Here is a 14580-nt window from a genome sequence, read left to right on the forward strand (position 1 = left end):
TCACCCACATGTATTTCCACATATATTTTCAAATAACAAAATACATATTTTCAAACACATATACCAAATACTCTCTTTTTCACAAGAAAGTATACCATATTTCGATAATACCAACTCAACATCTATTTTGATATTACCAAAACATTGTATATTTTTTCATTTTTCAGTCACATATTTTTTTTTTCTTTTTTTTTAGTAAAAAGTCACACATATTCTCACAACAATTAAAACAACGTTGTAATAACAGCTATTATGTTATTTCGCAAATTTCCGAAGACAGTCGACACGTTCGATAATACTGAAAACCCCAAGGATGTCAGTGATATTCCCTTGAATAAAGAAAATAGAAAGCAGAGCGACGCACATGAAAACCCAAACCCAAACCCAAAACCACAGTACTCCCGTCGTGTTTTCCAAAGCTATCGGTATCTCCAAAGCCGCCTCCACCAAAAAACCCTAACAATTCCCATTTCGTCTCCTCCGAAGGAACCAAAGGAATTTGAAAACCACAACGTTGTTTTCAAGATCTTCGTCGCTTTAAAGCTCCAGCAACCTCGCCAGTGAAACTTGTATGTAATGTAGTATCTTGCAAGTTATCGTGTTTTCTTTCATAGATCTATTACGTTTTCTATTATTCATGGGAAATTAAATTTTTGGTGTCTTAGGTTGTCTAGAGCAATAAGAAAAATGAAAATTAAACAAAACATTATCTGGGTTTTAAGTTAATGTTGTTTTTACATTAGGAAATACTATTGTTTGGTTTATTTATTTATTTATTTAATTTTTTAACATGTTTATTGGGTTTTATATATTTGATTGTTGCTGATTTAGTTTCAGTTCATAATTGGGTTTGTTTTCTTCATTGTTAGGGGTTTGGTTATTAATCACATTTCTGGGTATATAATTGTTATTGAAAGAATTGTTGAGATGGGTGATAACAAATCTTCTAGTGGGCCTCCTAAAGAGAACCCAGATAATGATTCTGATGCAAACCCACTTGCCAAGGATGATAGCTCATTGGAAACTATAGTAAGAAAATTCCAAGACTCAATGTCCCTCAAGAAGCATAAGTTTTGGGAAACACAGCCTGTTGGACAATTCAAGGAGGTTGGCGACTCGAGTTTGCCCGAGGGCCCGATTGAGCCCCCAACGCCATTATCTGAAGTCAAACAAGAACCTTATAATCTCCCAACTCCTTATGAATGGACCACGTGTGACATGGACTCTGAGGAGACTTGCCTTGAGGTTTACAATTTGTTGAAGAATAATTATGTTGAGGATGATGAGAACATGTTTAGATTCAATTACTCCAAGGAATTTCTTAGGTGGGCACTGCGTCCTCCTAGTTATTTCAGGAGCTGGCATATTGGTGTTCGTGCCAAATCTTCGAAGAAACTGGTTGCTTTTATTACTGGTGTCCCTGCCAGAATTCGGGTTCGTGATGAGGTTGTGAGAATGGCTGAGATTAATTTCTTGTGTGTTCATAAGAAGCTTAGATCGAAGAGGCTTGCACCTGTTATGATCAAGGAAGTCACTAGGAGAGTTCACTTGGAGAATATTTGGCAAGCAGCTTACACAGCTGGAGTCGTTCTTCCAACGCCAATTACAACTTGCCAATATTGGCATAGGTCTTTGAACCCAAAGAAGCTCATTGATGTTGGGTTTTCAAGGCTTGGCGCAAGGATGACAATGAGCCGAACCATAAAACTTTACAAGTTGCCAGATTCACCAGTGACCCCTGGATTTAGAAAAATGGAACTTAGAGATGTTCCTGCTGTTACTCGGTTGCTTAGGAACTACTTGAGCCAGTTTGTGGTTGCACCTGATTTTGACGAAGATGATGTGGAGCATTGGCTTCTTCCAAGCGAGAATGTGGTGGATAGTTACTTGGTTGAGAGCCCTGAGACTCATGAGATCACTGATTTCTGCAGCTTCTACACGCTTCCTTCGTCTATCCTTGGCAATCAGACTTACTCGACTTTGAAAGCAGCATATTCTTACTATAATGTCTCCACAAAGACTCCGTTGCTTCAATTGATGAATGATGCTCTTATTGTAGCAAAACAAAAGGATTATGATGTTTTCAATGCATTGGACGTCATGCAGAATGAGTCTTTCCTGAAAGAACTGAAATTTGGACCAGGAGATGGGCAACTTCACTACTATCTTTATAACTACCGGATTAGGTGTGCATTGAAGCCATCTGAACTTGGTCTTGTGCTTTTGTAGTTTCATCTGTTTCAGTTTTGGTTATTGGTTTAGTTTGCTGGCCTCATTCGTTTTCTTCCTCTGCATCAACAAAGATGAGAATTTGCTGTGCATGCGAGAGAACGGATGCAATGACATCCAATGTCTAATATGCTTTGGTAACAAGACAACGTTGTTGGCAATGCTTATTATTCTTGATATATTTATTTGAAAGAAAAAAAGAGGTCTCTGGACTGAATATTGTTGAGATATTTCATTTTTTTCTCATTCCATCTCTCCCCGTGCTTTTTAAATTTCAATCTTATTCACCACTTTCCCCTACATGTATCTGCAGTTCATTCATGCAGCTGGCAGTGTGAACACATGGTCCACATTTTGAGTCAAGCTGATTGCTTTTGAGTTATTTCTGTCTTATGCTACCATTAACAGTCTTTTCATACTGTCGCATGTGCTGTTTCTTTTTGTCTCTGGCTTAGTTCATTTGATCCTCATTTCAAATGTGTTCTTATAACTCACCTTTAAAATCTATCTCATATTATATATATATATATATATATATATGGATTTTGCTAATGTCCGCCCTAAGGGTACACAATAATTAATCATTTTTAGAAATATTTTTTTGGGAATTGAAAAGCTATCAATATTTTTTCAATTCTCAAGAAAATGTTTACAAAAATAGATGGCTTTAGGGCACACATTAACGGACCCTATATATACATATATATATATATATATATATATAAAATCACAAAATTTCTAGCCCCACTTTTAATTAATTTAGTTCCGGTGATCAAATATATATATCTTCTCTGTCTGCCATCAGAGAAAATGATATTTGGGTTGATCCATGTCAAAATAACTTCCTCATTTTAGGTGTTGGAGTAGAATTGGTTTCTTTTTTATCTTCGCCTGGTCAGGACTCAAGAAGCACATTATTAGCTCCTGTTGTTTCTAATATATGCGGTTTGAAATTCAATCAATTTTTTAGGAAAAATGTGTGCCAAAATTTAGGGTCGGGATGTTGTGACTTGTGAGGGAGGAGAGGCTGTTAATTTTCCGGTTGCTTTGAAATGACATTTTATGATATGTGCTTTAATTGATGCTAATTTTTTGAAGAAATCTGGTTGCAGTATGGTAAATGTTGTATATCACCCGAGAAAACAAAGAATTCCACTCGACCTGAAGTTAATGTAAATAAGACCTTGCTTATTAAGTTAGTTAATATCTCTACATTCTTTTTTGTATGTGTGGAAATGACATTGTCTGATTTTGGTATTTTAACTGAGTAATTATAACTTAGGTTTTGTGCTTTTTGCCTATGTCTATTGAACGGTAAGGATTTTTATTTTTTATTTTTTTATTATATATATAAGAATGGGAAGGAGTTGGTGCAAGACGCCAGTTAAAATCAGAATTTAATCATTTGTGACCTGTGGCCACTCTTTGAGTATAATCCCTCAGTTCTTATTGTACAATAAATGTAAATAAAATAAAACAGTTTTGGAGTTCTTGCCTAGAGTTTTGTAGTTTAACCGTTACTTTTTGGTGATTCCAGTGGAGATATTCAGAATTCAAATTGAAGTAAAATTTAAAAAGAAGTCCTGGAGTACTCTTTCCTGCCAAGCACCATGCATGAATGGTCAATTTTGTTCAAATGGCATGTTGCCCCCAACTCATTACGTCGTAATATGTAAAACACTTTCTGGGCGAAAGAGAACGACAGTGGCGCTTACTGTGGCCGCGAACAAGCTTGTAAGCAAAGTCCGGATTCTTAATTTGCTCTAAAATCAAAGAATCAGAACGCTAAGATACCAATAAGTACCGTTGGAGGTCCCATTCATTTTGCTTTGAACTTCTAAGCCAGTGGACTTTACTTGATCCTTTACTTGGGAGAGTCATGATGACTTTAGAAATATTCTTTATAAATAGTACAAATATGAGGGTTAGACAAACTTGTTTACGGACTCTCACGTGGACAGTAGCTAACTTCTTCCAGTCTTCTTTGTAAACTCAAGAATGATATGGCTAGATAGATCATAGATGTATGGGAAAGAGGTTTTGATAAAGAAAGACACTCAAACTTTTAAACTATAACTATTTTACTTTTGATATCTCCACGAAAGGGGTTGTTGTCCTTTAAGGGGGTAAGAGAAGAAAAAGATTACAAAAAATAATTATTGCTTAACATTTTTTTTTTTTTTAACATGGGAGTTAAGAGCTTTTTGAGCATCTAACTAGATGTATACGTATCCAAACAATGATAAGGATACATCTAGTCCTACTCTTATACATGAATTAGGATAAAGTCGCAGCCGGAAAGAGTGAGGATAGTTGAACCAAATTGTCCCTAGTCTAGTAGTGTACTACTACATTGATTTGATCGAGGTCCTCGGAACTGAACTGACCAACCAAGCTTTAAAGCTTAGCAAACTCTTTACGGTTGTGGCAAGGCAAGCTGTGGCAGATAGATGTTTTGGTTTAGCAGAGACCTGACCGAAGATGTGATGGTGGAAAGCTTTGAAAGGCTGCGTGTGAAATAATCTTTGATGCGGTTCAAGTGTGTATCTAAATCCTATTTTGCTCCTGTTGGAGGCCCTGGTTTAATCACCAAATACTACGCTTGCACAGCAACAAGAAGAAAATTCGCCACTGCCTATTGGCACTGTGTTACAAGAAAACCTTGAACTTCACCTTCCTTTATTGAAACGCAAGCTGCCTAGAGATCTATATTTACTATTAGTTGGAGAGATTGTCTATAAAATGGTTCAGTCCATGCAATGTAAATTACTCGTTTCATGGCCAAGCAGCTAAAGACAGTTGAGGTATAGTCTTCGAAAGTACTGAGTCTAGGAGAGTAATCATGCTTCCGTTCCATGCCTGCTTTTATTCAGTTTTCCCCACAGTTTATAACATACTTGAATAAAGTTAATCAGTGGTTGGCTGATGTTGACAATGCTCAGGTGATCCCTCAATATCCCAAATCCTGTAAGGCGGAACTAGTGGCAACACTGAGTTTGGTTCGCATTTTAAAACTTGTGGAATTACATTTTAGATTGATCGGAACTAAAATGAAAATGCATTTGTTGAACAATAGTAGATTTTCTCCCTTTTGGACCACAAATACTTAGGCACATATTAAACAGAAATGCGAAGTCTCCGTCTACACTGTCCATCAGGCTTGAAATTTTTTAAAGAAAATAAAATAAAGATAATTCAATCATTTCCATTCCATTGTTCATATATTACTGCCTTACCATTGACAGAAATGACAAATTTACAGAATCCAAACCTGTGATGACTGATAGACAGGTAGCTTACATATCAATTCTCTCATCACCTGGTCTACTATGAAGGGATGCAGTATCATTCTTAGCACAACCAACAATAAAACAAACTCTATTTGACTGCACCCAAAGAAAATGTGAAAATCAAAGGAATCTAAATTTACAAATTCTATCATTGGTATCATTCCTCCAGTTTGGTATATGATAAATCCATATCTCATGCCATAAGCACGATCTCACCTCGTGAACCTGTCAAGGATATAAAAATATAAAGTTAGAGTAAGTGAAAAATTAATGGCATAATAAGTGAGAATCTGGACTTTGGATTATTACATTTCTCAAAAATCTCTTTAGCTAGCTGTAAGAAGGAATCTGTGTCTTCAGCCATCTTTGAAACCCTCTCTGCCTCCTTAACTGCTTCAGCTGCCACAAATGATTTATTTTCTGCGTCAGCAATCTTGCAGGCAGCAGCCTCTGCTGCTGCTTCTACCGTATCACCTATGGTCAAATAACCAATGCTCTGCAACGGCCTAGGCTGGATGTCCTGTTTTGGGGTAGGGGTAGGTAAAGGCGTCTTTGTCCCAGATGACACATCAGTTTTCATCTTGTAGCAGTTTTGGACCTGCATTTTGACAATAAAATAACTTCAGTTTATATTCCACCTCAACCTATATTAACCAGTTTAGGATAGGGTACCCTTGAGTAACTCTGCTTATGTTTTCCCTTTCAAGTGCTACAACAATCTGTTTGGGTAAAAGGAAAAGTGGGTAGGCCTCCGCATTCAGTTGCATAGTTCACAAGAATTTATTTCTTTTCATTAGGACATGCTAGTAATTCAACATATGTAACACCAGACAGTGGAGCAGGGAAACAAGGGGAAGAGGGGAAGAAGGCAACCTTCTCACCATATGTAGTGATTATACATCCAATTGTGAAACATTTCTCTCCTTTAGTAAGTTCAGAAAAGCAAGATCACTAGGCTCACAAAAAATGAGATTTAATGATTGCAAATGAACATCCCAGAAAGTATATTCAACTAATTTTGTGTATAAGTTTCTTATCATTAGGACATGCTAGTAATTCAATATATGTAACACCAGACAGTAGAGCAGGGAAACCGAGGGGGAAGAGGGGAAGAAGGCAAACTTCTCACCATATGTAGTGATTATACATCCAGTTGTGAAACATTTCTTTCCTTCTTTAGTAAGTAAAGTTCAGAAAAGCAAGATCACTAGGCTCACAAAAAATGAGATTTAATGATCCCAAATGAACATCCCAGAAATTATATTCAACTAATTTTGTGTATAAGTTTCTTATCCTATATTCTACGACAAAATCTAGAGAAAACAAAGAAATTCCTAATACATGGCTACTTTACATAAGCATTATCAACCATTTTCTTTTGTTACTCCCATCAGAGGACCAAGGGAGCGTAGGTGTGTCTGACCTGCTTCTGGTGCACACACCTGAAACAACGTCCAGGTTTGGAAGAACTGACAGTGTTGGAAGTTTCTCAAACATTGATTCCTCTGCTTATCTTTTGCAGAGACTAGACAAGCCTTAATGGCACATTACAAGCCTCACACTGCAACATCTAGCTCTTAGTTCCCAAGATCCAGAAGGAACTGGAATGACTAGGAAATAATGGATGAAACATATCTTCTTAGATTTCCTCTCTAACCTTCAGATAATAATTATCATTCATAATGAGGTAACTAAAAAATGCAAGAAACTAAAGCCTAGGCAGCTGGGCACTGAAGCAAATGTCTAGCTTGATCTTGCAAGAGATCCGTATTTATAGAATAAGAAGTAAATTAAAGACTGCAGTGCTAATGACCAAATAGCGACTCTAAATTTATATATACATTTGAGCATAATGCTTGAAATTGCAAGGCTTGGACGAATGAATTAAGCAATTGGGGAAAGAGGCATTCATGATGTGAAATAATTAGAGATTAATCTGCAATGAAAAGCATTAAACCACCTTTTCGAGCTTGTCTTGTGTAACCAGCCTTCTCAACCTTGTACTCAATAGCCTCCTAAAATTTTGTGGAACCTCATGCCTTTGCTGCAATAATTATTTATGAAATAAGACAGTGATAATTTCTATTAAACATGATAACCGGAGTAACCATAACAGAAGTATGATACAGAAGCAGGTGAAAAAAATCAGTAACATATAATAATAAATCTAAGCTAAAATTCAAAAGTTAATGCTGCATGTGCGGTCCTCCATAAAAAATTATTTTCTTTCGTAATAAGCCTGCATAATTTTTTGACATCAGCAGAATCTTAAGTTATTTCTTTGTAAACCAAATAAATAAATTCCTCCATGGTATTAACTAATAATGACATGCATGAAAGCAAATGAATCATACCTCAATAAAGCTAACAATCTTGCTAGTGTCCAATCCATTTGGCTCGTTCAAGGTGGAAAGTGCTTCAAAAATCATTGCATTATAACTAGTAACAAATAATTAAATATGTTAGACATAACAGGTTTGTATTTGAAAAAAGATTGTAAATTATTGGAAATTTGTAAAATACACAGCATAGCAATTGTAGGCATAAATAAGGAATCGTTTCTGTTTTATGACCTTGTGCATGGGTTTCATATTTGTGATTGACCAACTTATTCATCCATTTATTTTGATAACTTAGGGAACCTATTTAACGAAAAGCCCTTTGGACTTGCCTTTAGCAAATAAAACCTACAGGAAACTGATCCCACCCGCAAGAACCAGTAGCTGGGTAATCTAGGGGCATTCACTCCTAAAGGCTAAGTAATTTATGCTCATGCCCAAGAGCAGAGTTGACTAACTTAAATTTTTTAGTGAAAAAAAGGGATATATATTTTTCTAGTTTTACTTCCTCTAACACACTCTTGCCTCACCATATTCTCAGAAATGAAACCTCTTAGTGATTACTCACATAGAACTCCTCTAATCTTAAAAAAGGTGTAACCAACAGATCTGCCAAGATGGATGGGGAAAAAGTAGTTTTTTTTAACTAATAATAAAAAATAAAAAATTATCATAATGGGTAAAACTTGGTTACAGTTCCTTATGCGTTGTATCTTGAGTTCTCAAATTAAATTAAACCATGTGGTTGCATTAGTCAATAATTCACATGGTTGAATTTAATTGTGCTTAGGGAAAGATAATACTGATTGTGCTGCATTAATGCAACTACATGGTTGAATATAATTGGGGAACCTAAGGAATTGTCCCTAAGATTTGACATATCATAATACATGGAAGAGGAGTTATGTAAGCCCATGGAAGGCACAGCAAAACAGGATAGTGACATGAGGCTACATCACTGCATCAATTTTAAGAATTTACCAGATAACACAGCTATGCAGTTCCCACAACAAGTAGCTACAGAACTTCCAGTTACCTCATTTATAGTTTTTCATTGACTAGAGAAATTTTAAATTGGGATTTGTAAGATAGCATTCCATAATACACGCAAATTTATTGTGGGCAGCATGATACATAGGTGTCCAGGTAAGGGATCAAGATATAATATCTCTTGTTATATAGATTTTACTTACAGAACAATTTTCTTTTCATACTCTACTTACAATGAATCCTAAATGCAACAAATCATTTTTGGACATCTGCTGACACGCGACCCACTTCTTATCTACTTAAATAAAGGACTATGTTACAGTATGAATTGATTGCCAGTTTGCAATCTTATATCTATTGGTTAACCGAAACAGTCATTGAGCTTGAACATGCATATACTACATTCCCTTCTTCCCTGACTTGTTAACCAACTGCCCTTCACAGTGGTTGCACAAATTTATAAGCTTCTAAAAGTCTATCTTTTCTCCCACTCATCATTCCTCACCTTTTGACATTCAGAAAAATTCCAATCACTCAGCAGACATGCAAATACATGCAATGTAAACTTCATAGTGTGTGTTTGCGTAGCTGATTTTCTGCATGCATTTGCATTTGCGTTTCACTTGGCTGGTCTCATGGCACTGTTCATGGATTAGCCAAGTGATGAAAAACGCATGGCACTGTTCCCATGGCACTGTTCCGCAATAAAAAAATATTTTGCTACAGTATTTTCAGCAATAAGTTTTTAGTTTTCAGCAATAAGTTTTTAGTTTTCAGCAAATAAGCGGTATCCAAACACACCCATAGTATACCATACAACATCAAGGAGTAACCTGCATATTTTTTTTGATTATGAAAAGACGAAAGAGATTTTCAGCATCAAAGGCAAGAGAAACAAATAGGTGCCATACCTTGAAGCATTTTTCCCATCTGTTAAGCTTTTTGTAGAATCGTCCACGTTTGGATCAGTTGCTGTATCATGTGCAACTGAAGCAGCAACAGAGGTCTGCACACTGGATGGTGTAGTAGTGGGAGTATCTGGGTTGGCTTTTGCTTTTGATGACCGTGATTTTTCCCGGGGGCCTTGGCCACCAGCACTAACGCTCATGTTTCGCCATTTATCCTACTCATGTGGAAAATAATGAGAGCACATACCAAGCACAATATAATATTTACATACTGTGGTACCATTTTTTATTAGGATGAAAAGAAGCCGCATTCCAATAATAACAGAAATGCACAAGAAATTACACTATATAGTTGCACAACATCCTCAACAATTAGTATAAACTAAATGACCTGCAGCAAACCACAGGGTACAGAGTTGCCCATCAAATAAACTCTCAAACATACTGATACCAACTAAACCACAACCATCAACTCTCTCTCTCTCTCTCTCTCTCTCTCTATATATATATATATACACGAGGGGGGGGGGGGGGGTGGGGGGGGGGGGTGTTGAAATCTAACTTTTTGGGTGTAGCTAACTAAACAGAAACCATATCTGACTCTTAATTGCCAGTTCAGGATAGAGTTAATCTCCCTTGACAACCTGCCTATCAATAAAAATGGTTTAGCCTTCGTTTGAATGAACTTATTTTCACCTCAAAATAGAATGTACAGCTTAAGGCATCACATTTTTCAAAGTACAGCTGCACTTTTATGCAAAAAAACTAAATAAATAAAACTAGCTTACGAAAATAAGCTCATCCAAATGCATACTTAGAAAACAAGTTTTCCAGGCCTGGGCTCGTGCAAATGAGCTTAACAAAAATATGGGCTTTATTATTAAGTAGACTGGGGGCTAGCAAAAATCACAAAGCCAGTGTTTTCTCACTTAATACCATAAGCTCTATCAATTCCTTAAGCTTTTATGACCCAGAGGTTAAACCATTTTATTCCACAACTACTTTAAATTTTTTGAGACACCTCACATCAAATTCAAAGGCTGTAGAGCCAATTCACTGACCAAAAATTAATGTAAATATGCAGTCTAAACCACTTCCCTGTATTGATACCTACAACTGATGACACCATCTTCCCGAATCCAATTCCAAAGAGAATACCAAAATAGAGAGCAATTAGGAGACTGTCATATAAATGGGTCTTAAATTGTAAGTCAAAATGGAGAAAGACAATGCAGATAGTGACATGTTTGAAGAAAAATAAGATTAAATTTCGACAGATTCTAGAACTGTGGTCTAATTTTGATGTGGGACTTTCTTAGCCCCTTTCATAGGCTACTTTAGTTATTATTGAGTCTTAGTATTAAGTCTATTAAGTTAGAAAGTCTCTGGTACAGTTTTAATCAAATTTTACTAGAATAAAGGTAATGTGGTAAATCCCAGATTTTCAGGAATGGGTTGTCCTTGGATGTACCAAACGCTCATGATTCTTACTTTGTGTTTTGAGACCTTTTTCTTAGGTGGTTTAGAGGTTCTTTTTATTTATTATTAAGAGTATTGGTCTTTCTAGAAATAGGTTATTTTATGAGTCCTAGTCCTTTTAGGAAAAGATTTAGCAATGGCTACATAAAGGCTTTATCGTAGTTAATAACATTGACAGTGAGATTGATTTTAATAAAATTCCAGCAGCTGATCTTAAGTTTTGAGGTTGTGAATTTTTGATTGCTTTCTCCTACCTAAGTGCAATTGCCTAGTGTTATCTTTATTTCTTGTTCTACTCACTTTTTTAACACCAAACAACCATCAACATATTCAAGTTTCAATCTTTATTTGCCTAACCCTTAAACATCAAATCCTAATCAAGAATCCTTCAAGATCTCATCAAGACATCTAATTTACTGCTGAATTACTTGGAATTGGAATCAGAGCTTATTAAGGTTTCTATCCTGCATCTAAAAAGAAACACGTTCAACAATCCCACTCATTCGGATATTGCATGGTGGGGAAAAAAAAACTCGGGTCTTTGCCACAGCCGACTTATGACTCAAAATTCTACAAAGGAAATGATCAAAAATATATATCATATATCACATAACCAATTTTTTACATAGTCCACAACACTTCCTTATATGTAATGTTCTCTAATAATCACCATGGTGCCTTTCCACCCTAATCATTAATTATAAGGAGACCTACTAAAAAGAGGGTAATCTTTTACTTACTATCATTGTGAAAGTTAATACAAGTCAATGAGCAATAGCACTGCATTGTAGTCAAAAGCGAGCCAAGTGCTCACCTAGGCACCAAGCGAGGCAAGGCACCACTAAGGTGCTTTAAAGGATTTAAGGCGAGGCACCTTTATTGAGGCGCTTGCCTTTAAAGCCTAGGCGAGCAAGGTGACTGCCTTAAGCAATGAAAAAGGCACTAAGGAGAGAGCCTCAGGTGTTTTTATTTTAATTTTTTTTTAATAGAAGTTTGTTGTGAAATCTCTTATCAGATTATTAATTTAAAAAGGCATGTTATAAAACCTATTATTAGTTAAATTAATTTACAAAATTTTGTTGTAAAACTCATTGTTATATAGAATCTTGTTGTAAACCTATAGCTAGAATAACTAATAGAGCCTAAACCACGGTAATCCTTTTTGAAATAATTTGATAGACATAATTTCTTCATGCAACACTCATTTAAAAACACTTCATTATAATATTTTAATACACTAGGTACATCTGATTCAAGTGCTATAAGTATAATAAATATATTAAGAATTTGGTGTCTTGCTTTACTCAGGCTAGCACCTTTTTGTCGCCTCAGGCGATATAAGGCCTTGGCGCCTTAAAGTCACCTTTCGCCTTTGACTACCTCGTAGCACTGAGAGGAGCTATACATCATAGCTTATGATTCAATAAAGATCGAATTCATTCCCGATATTTTCATAATCATCATCAGTCAAACATCTTCAAGAAAATTCATCCAAAAAAAAAAATTATCCTTCAAGTTATGCATAACAAACAATCTCTAAATTAACAATCAATAGTGTTGGTTTGATTATTTTCACATACAACGAAACCAGGCAATAATACTTGAAGAAATCTCATCTGGGTCCAAATATGTGAGCTCAAAATAAAAAATAAGTCTGACCCCAATAGCATATAAATCATAAAGGCACATTCTATGGTTGCAGCTAATAAAAATTCAGGGTTTTTCTTGTTTGTTCTTTAAAAACCCACAACAAAAAAACACATAAACACGTACATATAGAATAGAATAGAGGGAGAAAGAGAGAGTGTGTTCATTAAAAACCCACAACACAAAAACACATAAACACGTACATATAAATAGAATAGAGAGAGAGAGAGAGAGAGAGAGACCTTGAGATCAATGTTGGAGCGAGAAGAAAGGAAGGGATTGAACTCAGGGTCTCTCTGGATGTCTTTCCATTTGCCAGTGCCGTGTTTGGCCACTCCTGCACGTAGAGCTTCTTCTTCCTCCGATGTCCACTTTTGTTTCGGGTTTCCCATCTCTCTGTGTCTTTTTTAGGTGCCACTCGCTCGCTTCCAAAGCCTACAAATAGTCAAATACACGGTTTCTTCAGTGCTGCCTCTGATATCGGCTTCGTTTTGGTTTTGGTTTCGTTTCCAGGGTTGCCGCTGTTGCCTGTTCTTGTCGTGCCACTTTCCAACGACATCGAACCCTTACGAAACGGCAGGGTTTTTTTTTTTTTTTTTTTTTTTTTTTTTTTTTTTTTTTTTTTTTTTTTTTAATTTATATATACATATATTATTTTTTTTATGGGAACGGCAGGGTTTTTAATCCCGTAATTTTCTTCCAATCAAACTTGGCCATGTCATAAGGCTAAAATGTCATTTACCGTTTTTTTCATATAAAAAAGAAAGATGCTACATCTACAATAATTTTATAACACTATGATTTTTTGTAAAAATGTTGTAAAATTATTGTAGACATATCATTTCTTTATAAGAAAAAACCTAAAAAAATGAAAGTGATGTTAATTATTATTCCTATATTAAAAAAAAAAGATGTTAATTTATTATTCTTCTTTATTTGAGAGAATATAATTTTAAGCGGCAAAACATATCATTCATGTTTCACCATAATTTATTTCAGTTCTCTAACTCTGCTTTGTTTATTTAAGTCCTTTAAGTTTTAAATTTATTTAATTAAGGTCTCTTCATCTACTTTTGTTAATTGTTGTGGTTAATTATCCAAAATTTTAAATCCAATTGATGATTAAAAAATAGTTTTCAATTTATTTTTTAAAAAAATTAATAGAAGTTGATGGAGAGACCTTAATTGAATAAACTTGAAACTTGAATGACTAAAATGAATAAAAACAATGTTAGAGAACTTAAATGAATTGTGGTAAAATTTAGAGGGTAAGTTTTACTTTTTAGTCTAATTTTAAAAGATAAATTATGGAAAACTAAACCTCAATGAAAAAAATTGAAAGAATCTTTGTTAGGAACCTAGTAGGTTCTAATGGGGAGGAATAAGAATTGTAGAGGAATTGACTTAATTCGAAGTAGTTATCCTCCATAGAGAAATAAGGAGATTAAGAGAGATGCACTAATGCACTAAGCAATTGGTTTATTCTTCAATGATGGAAATGTGAATACAAGTAGGTATTTATAGAACCATAAAACTATTCTATTGGCCCACATGACCTTATCCTAATGGTCTTATTATTCCCCATGTGCATTAATAATTCTAACATGTGTTAAATGTGATTAACATGCTTGAAATTGTAACTAACTAACTACATGCATTCTATACCCAAATATGGGTTCCAAACATTCTTCGGTCGCT

At 35.2% G+C, this 14580-nt stretch overlaps 2 protein-coding genes across 2 annotated transcripts; one reads left to right on the forward strand and one right to left on the reverse strand.

The window, feature by feature from the left end:
- The first annotated feature begins 265 nt into the window (after positions 1-265).
- LOC112002206 (glycylpeptide N-tetradecanoyltransferase 1) lies at positions 266-2611 on the forward strand. The gene is made up of 2 exons (XM_024034361.2): positions 266-569; positions 870-2611. The coding sequence occupies exon 2, from the start codon at positions 928-930 to the stop codon at positions 2227-2229; it is 1302 nt and encodes a 433-aa protein (XP_023890129.2). The 5' UTR covers positions 266-569; positions 870-927; the 3' UTR covers positions 2230-2611.
- Positions 2612-5414: 2803 nt separating this feature from the next.
- Positions 5415-13476, reverse strand: LOC112002199 (single myb histone 4). Its single transcript, XM_024034352.2, has 6 exons — positions 13125-13476; positions 9760-9971; positions 7874-7958; positions 7480-7563; positions 5829-6117; positions 5415-5744 (listed from the first exon to the last, which is right to left on the reverse strand). The coding sequence occupies exons 1-6, from the start codon at positions 13272-13274 to the stop codon at positions 5713-5715; spliced, it is 852 nt and encodes a 283-aa protein (XP_023890120.1). The 5' UTR covers positions 13275-13476; the 3' UTR covers positions 5415-5712.
- Between the last annotated feature and the right edge of the window lie 1104 nt (positions 13477-14580).

Source organism: Quercus suber, unplaced genomic scaffold, assembly GCF_002906115.3.
Source record: "Quercus suber isolate HL8 unplaced genomic scaffold, Cork oak 2.0 scaffold_274, whole genome shotgun sequence".
NCBI classification, from domain to species: Eukaryota; Viridiplantae; Streptophyta; class Magnoliopsida; order Fagales; family Fagaceae; genus Quercus; species Quercus suber.

Coding starts and splice junctions, on each gene's coding strand:
- LOC112002199 (XM_024034352.2), bottom strand. CDS start 13,274: ATGGGAAACCCGAAACAAAAGTGGACATCGGAGGAAGAAGAAGCTCTA. Junction 9,972..13,124: donor GCTCCAACATTGATCTCAAG/GTCTCTCTCTCT, acceptor CCACATGAGTAG/GATAAATGGCGAAACATGAG. Junction 6,118..7,479: donor CACAAGACAAGCTCGAAAAG/GTGGTTTAATGC, acceptor GTCAAAATGCAG/GTCCAAAACTGCTACAAGAT.
- LOC112002206 (XM_024034361.2), top strand. CDS start 928: ATGGGTGATAACAAATCTTCTAGTGGGCCTCCTAAAGAGAACCCAGAT.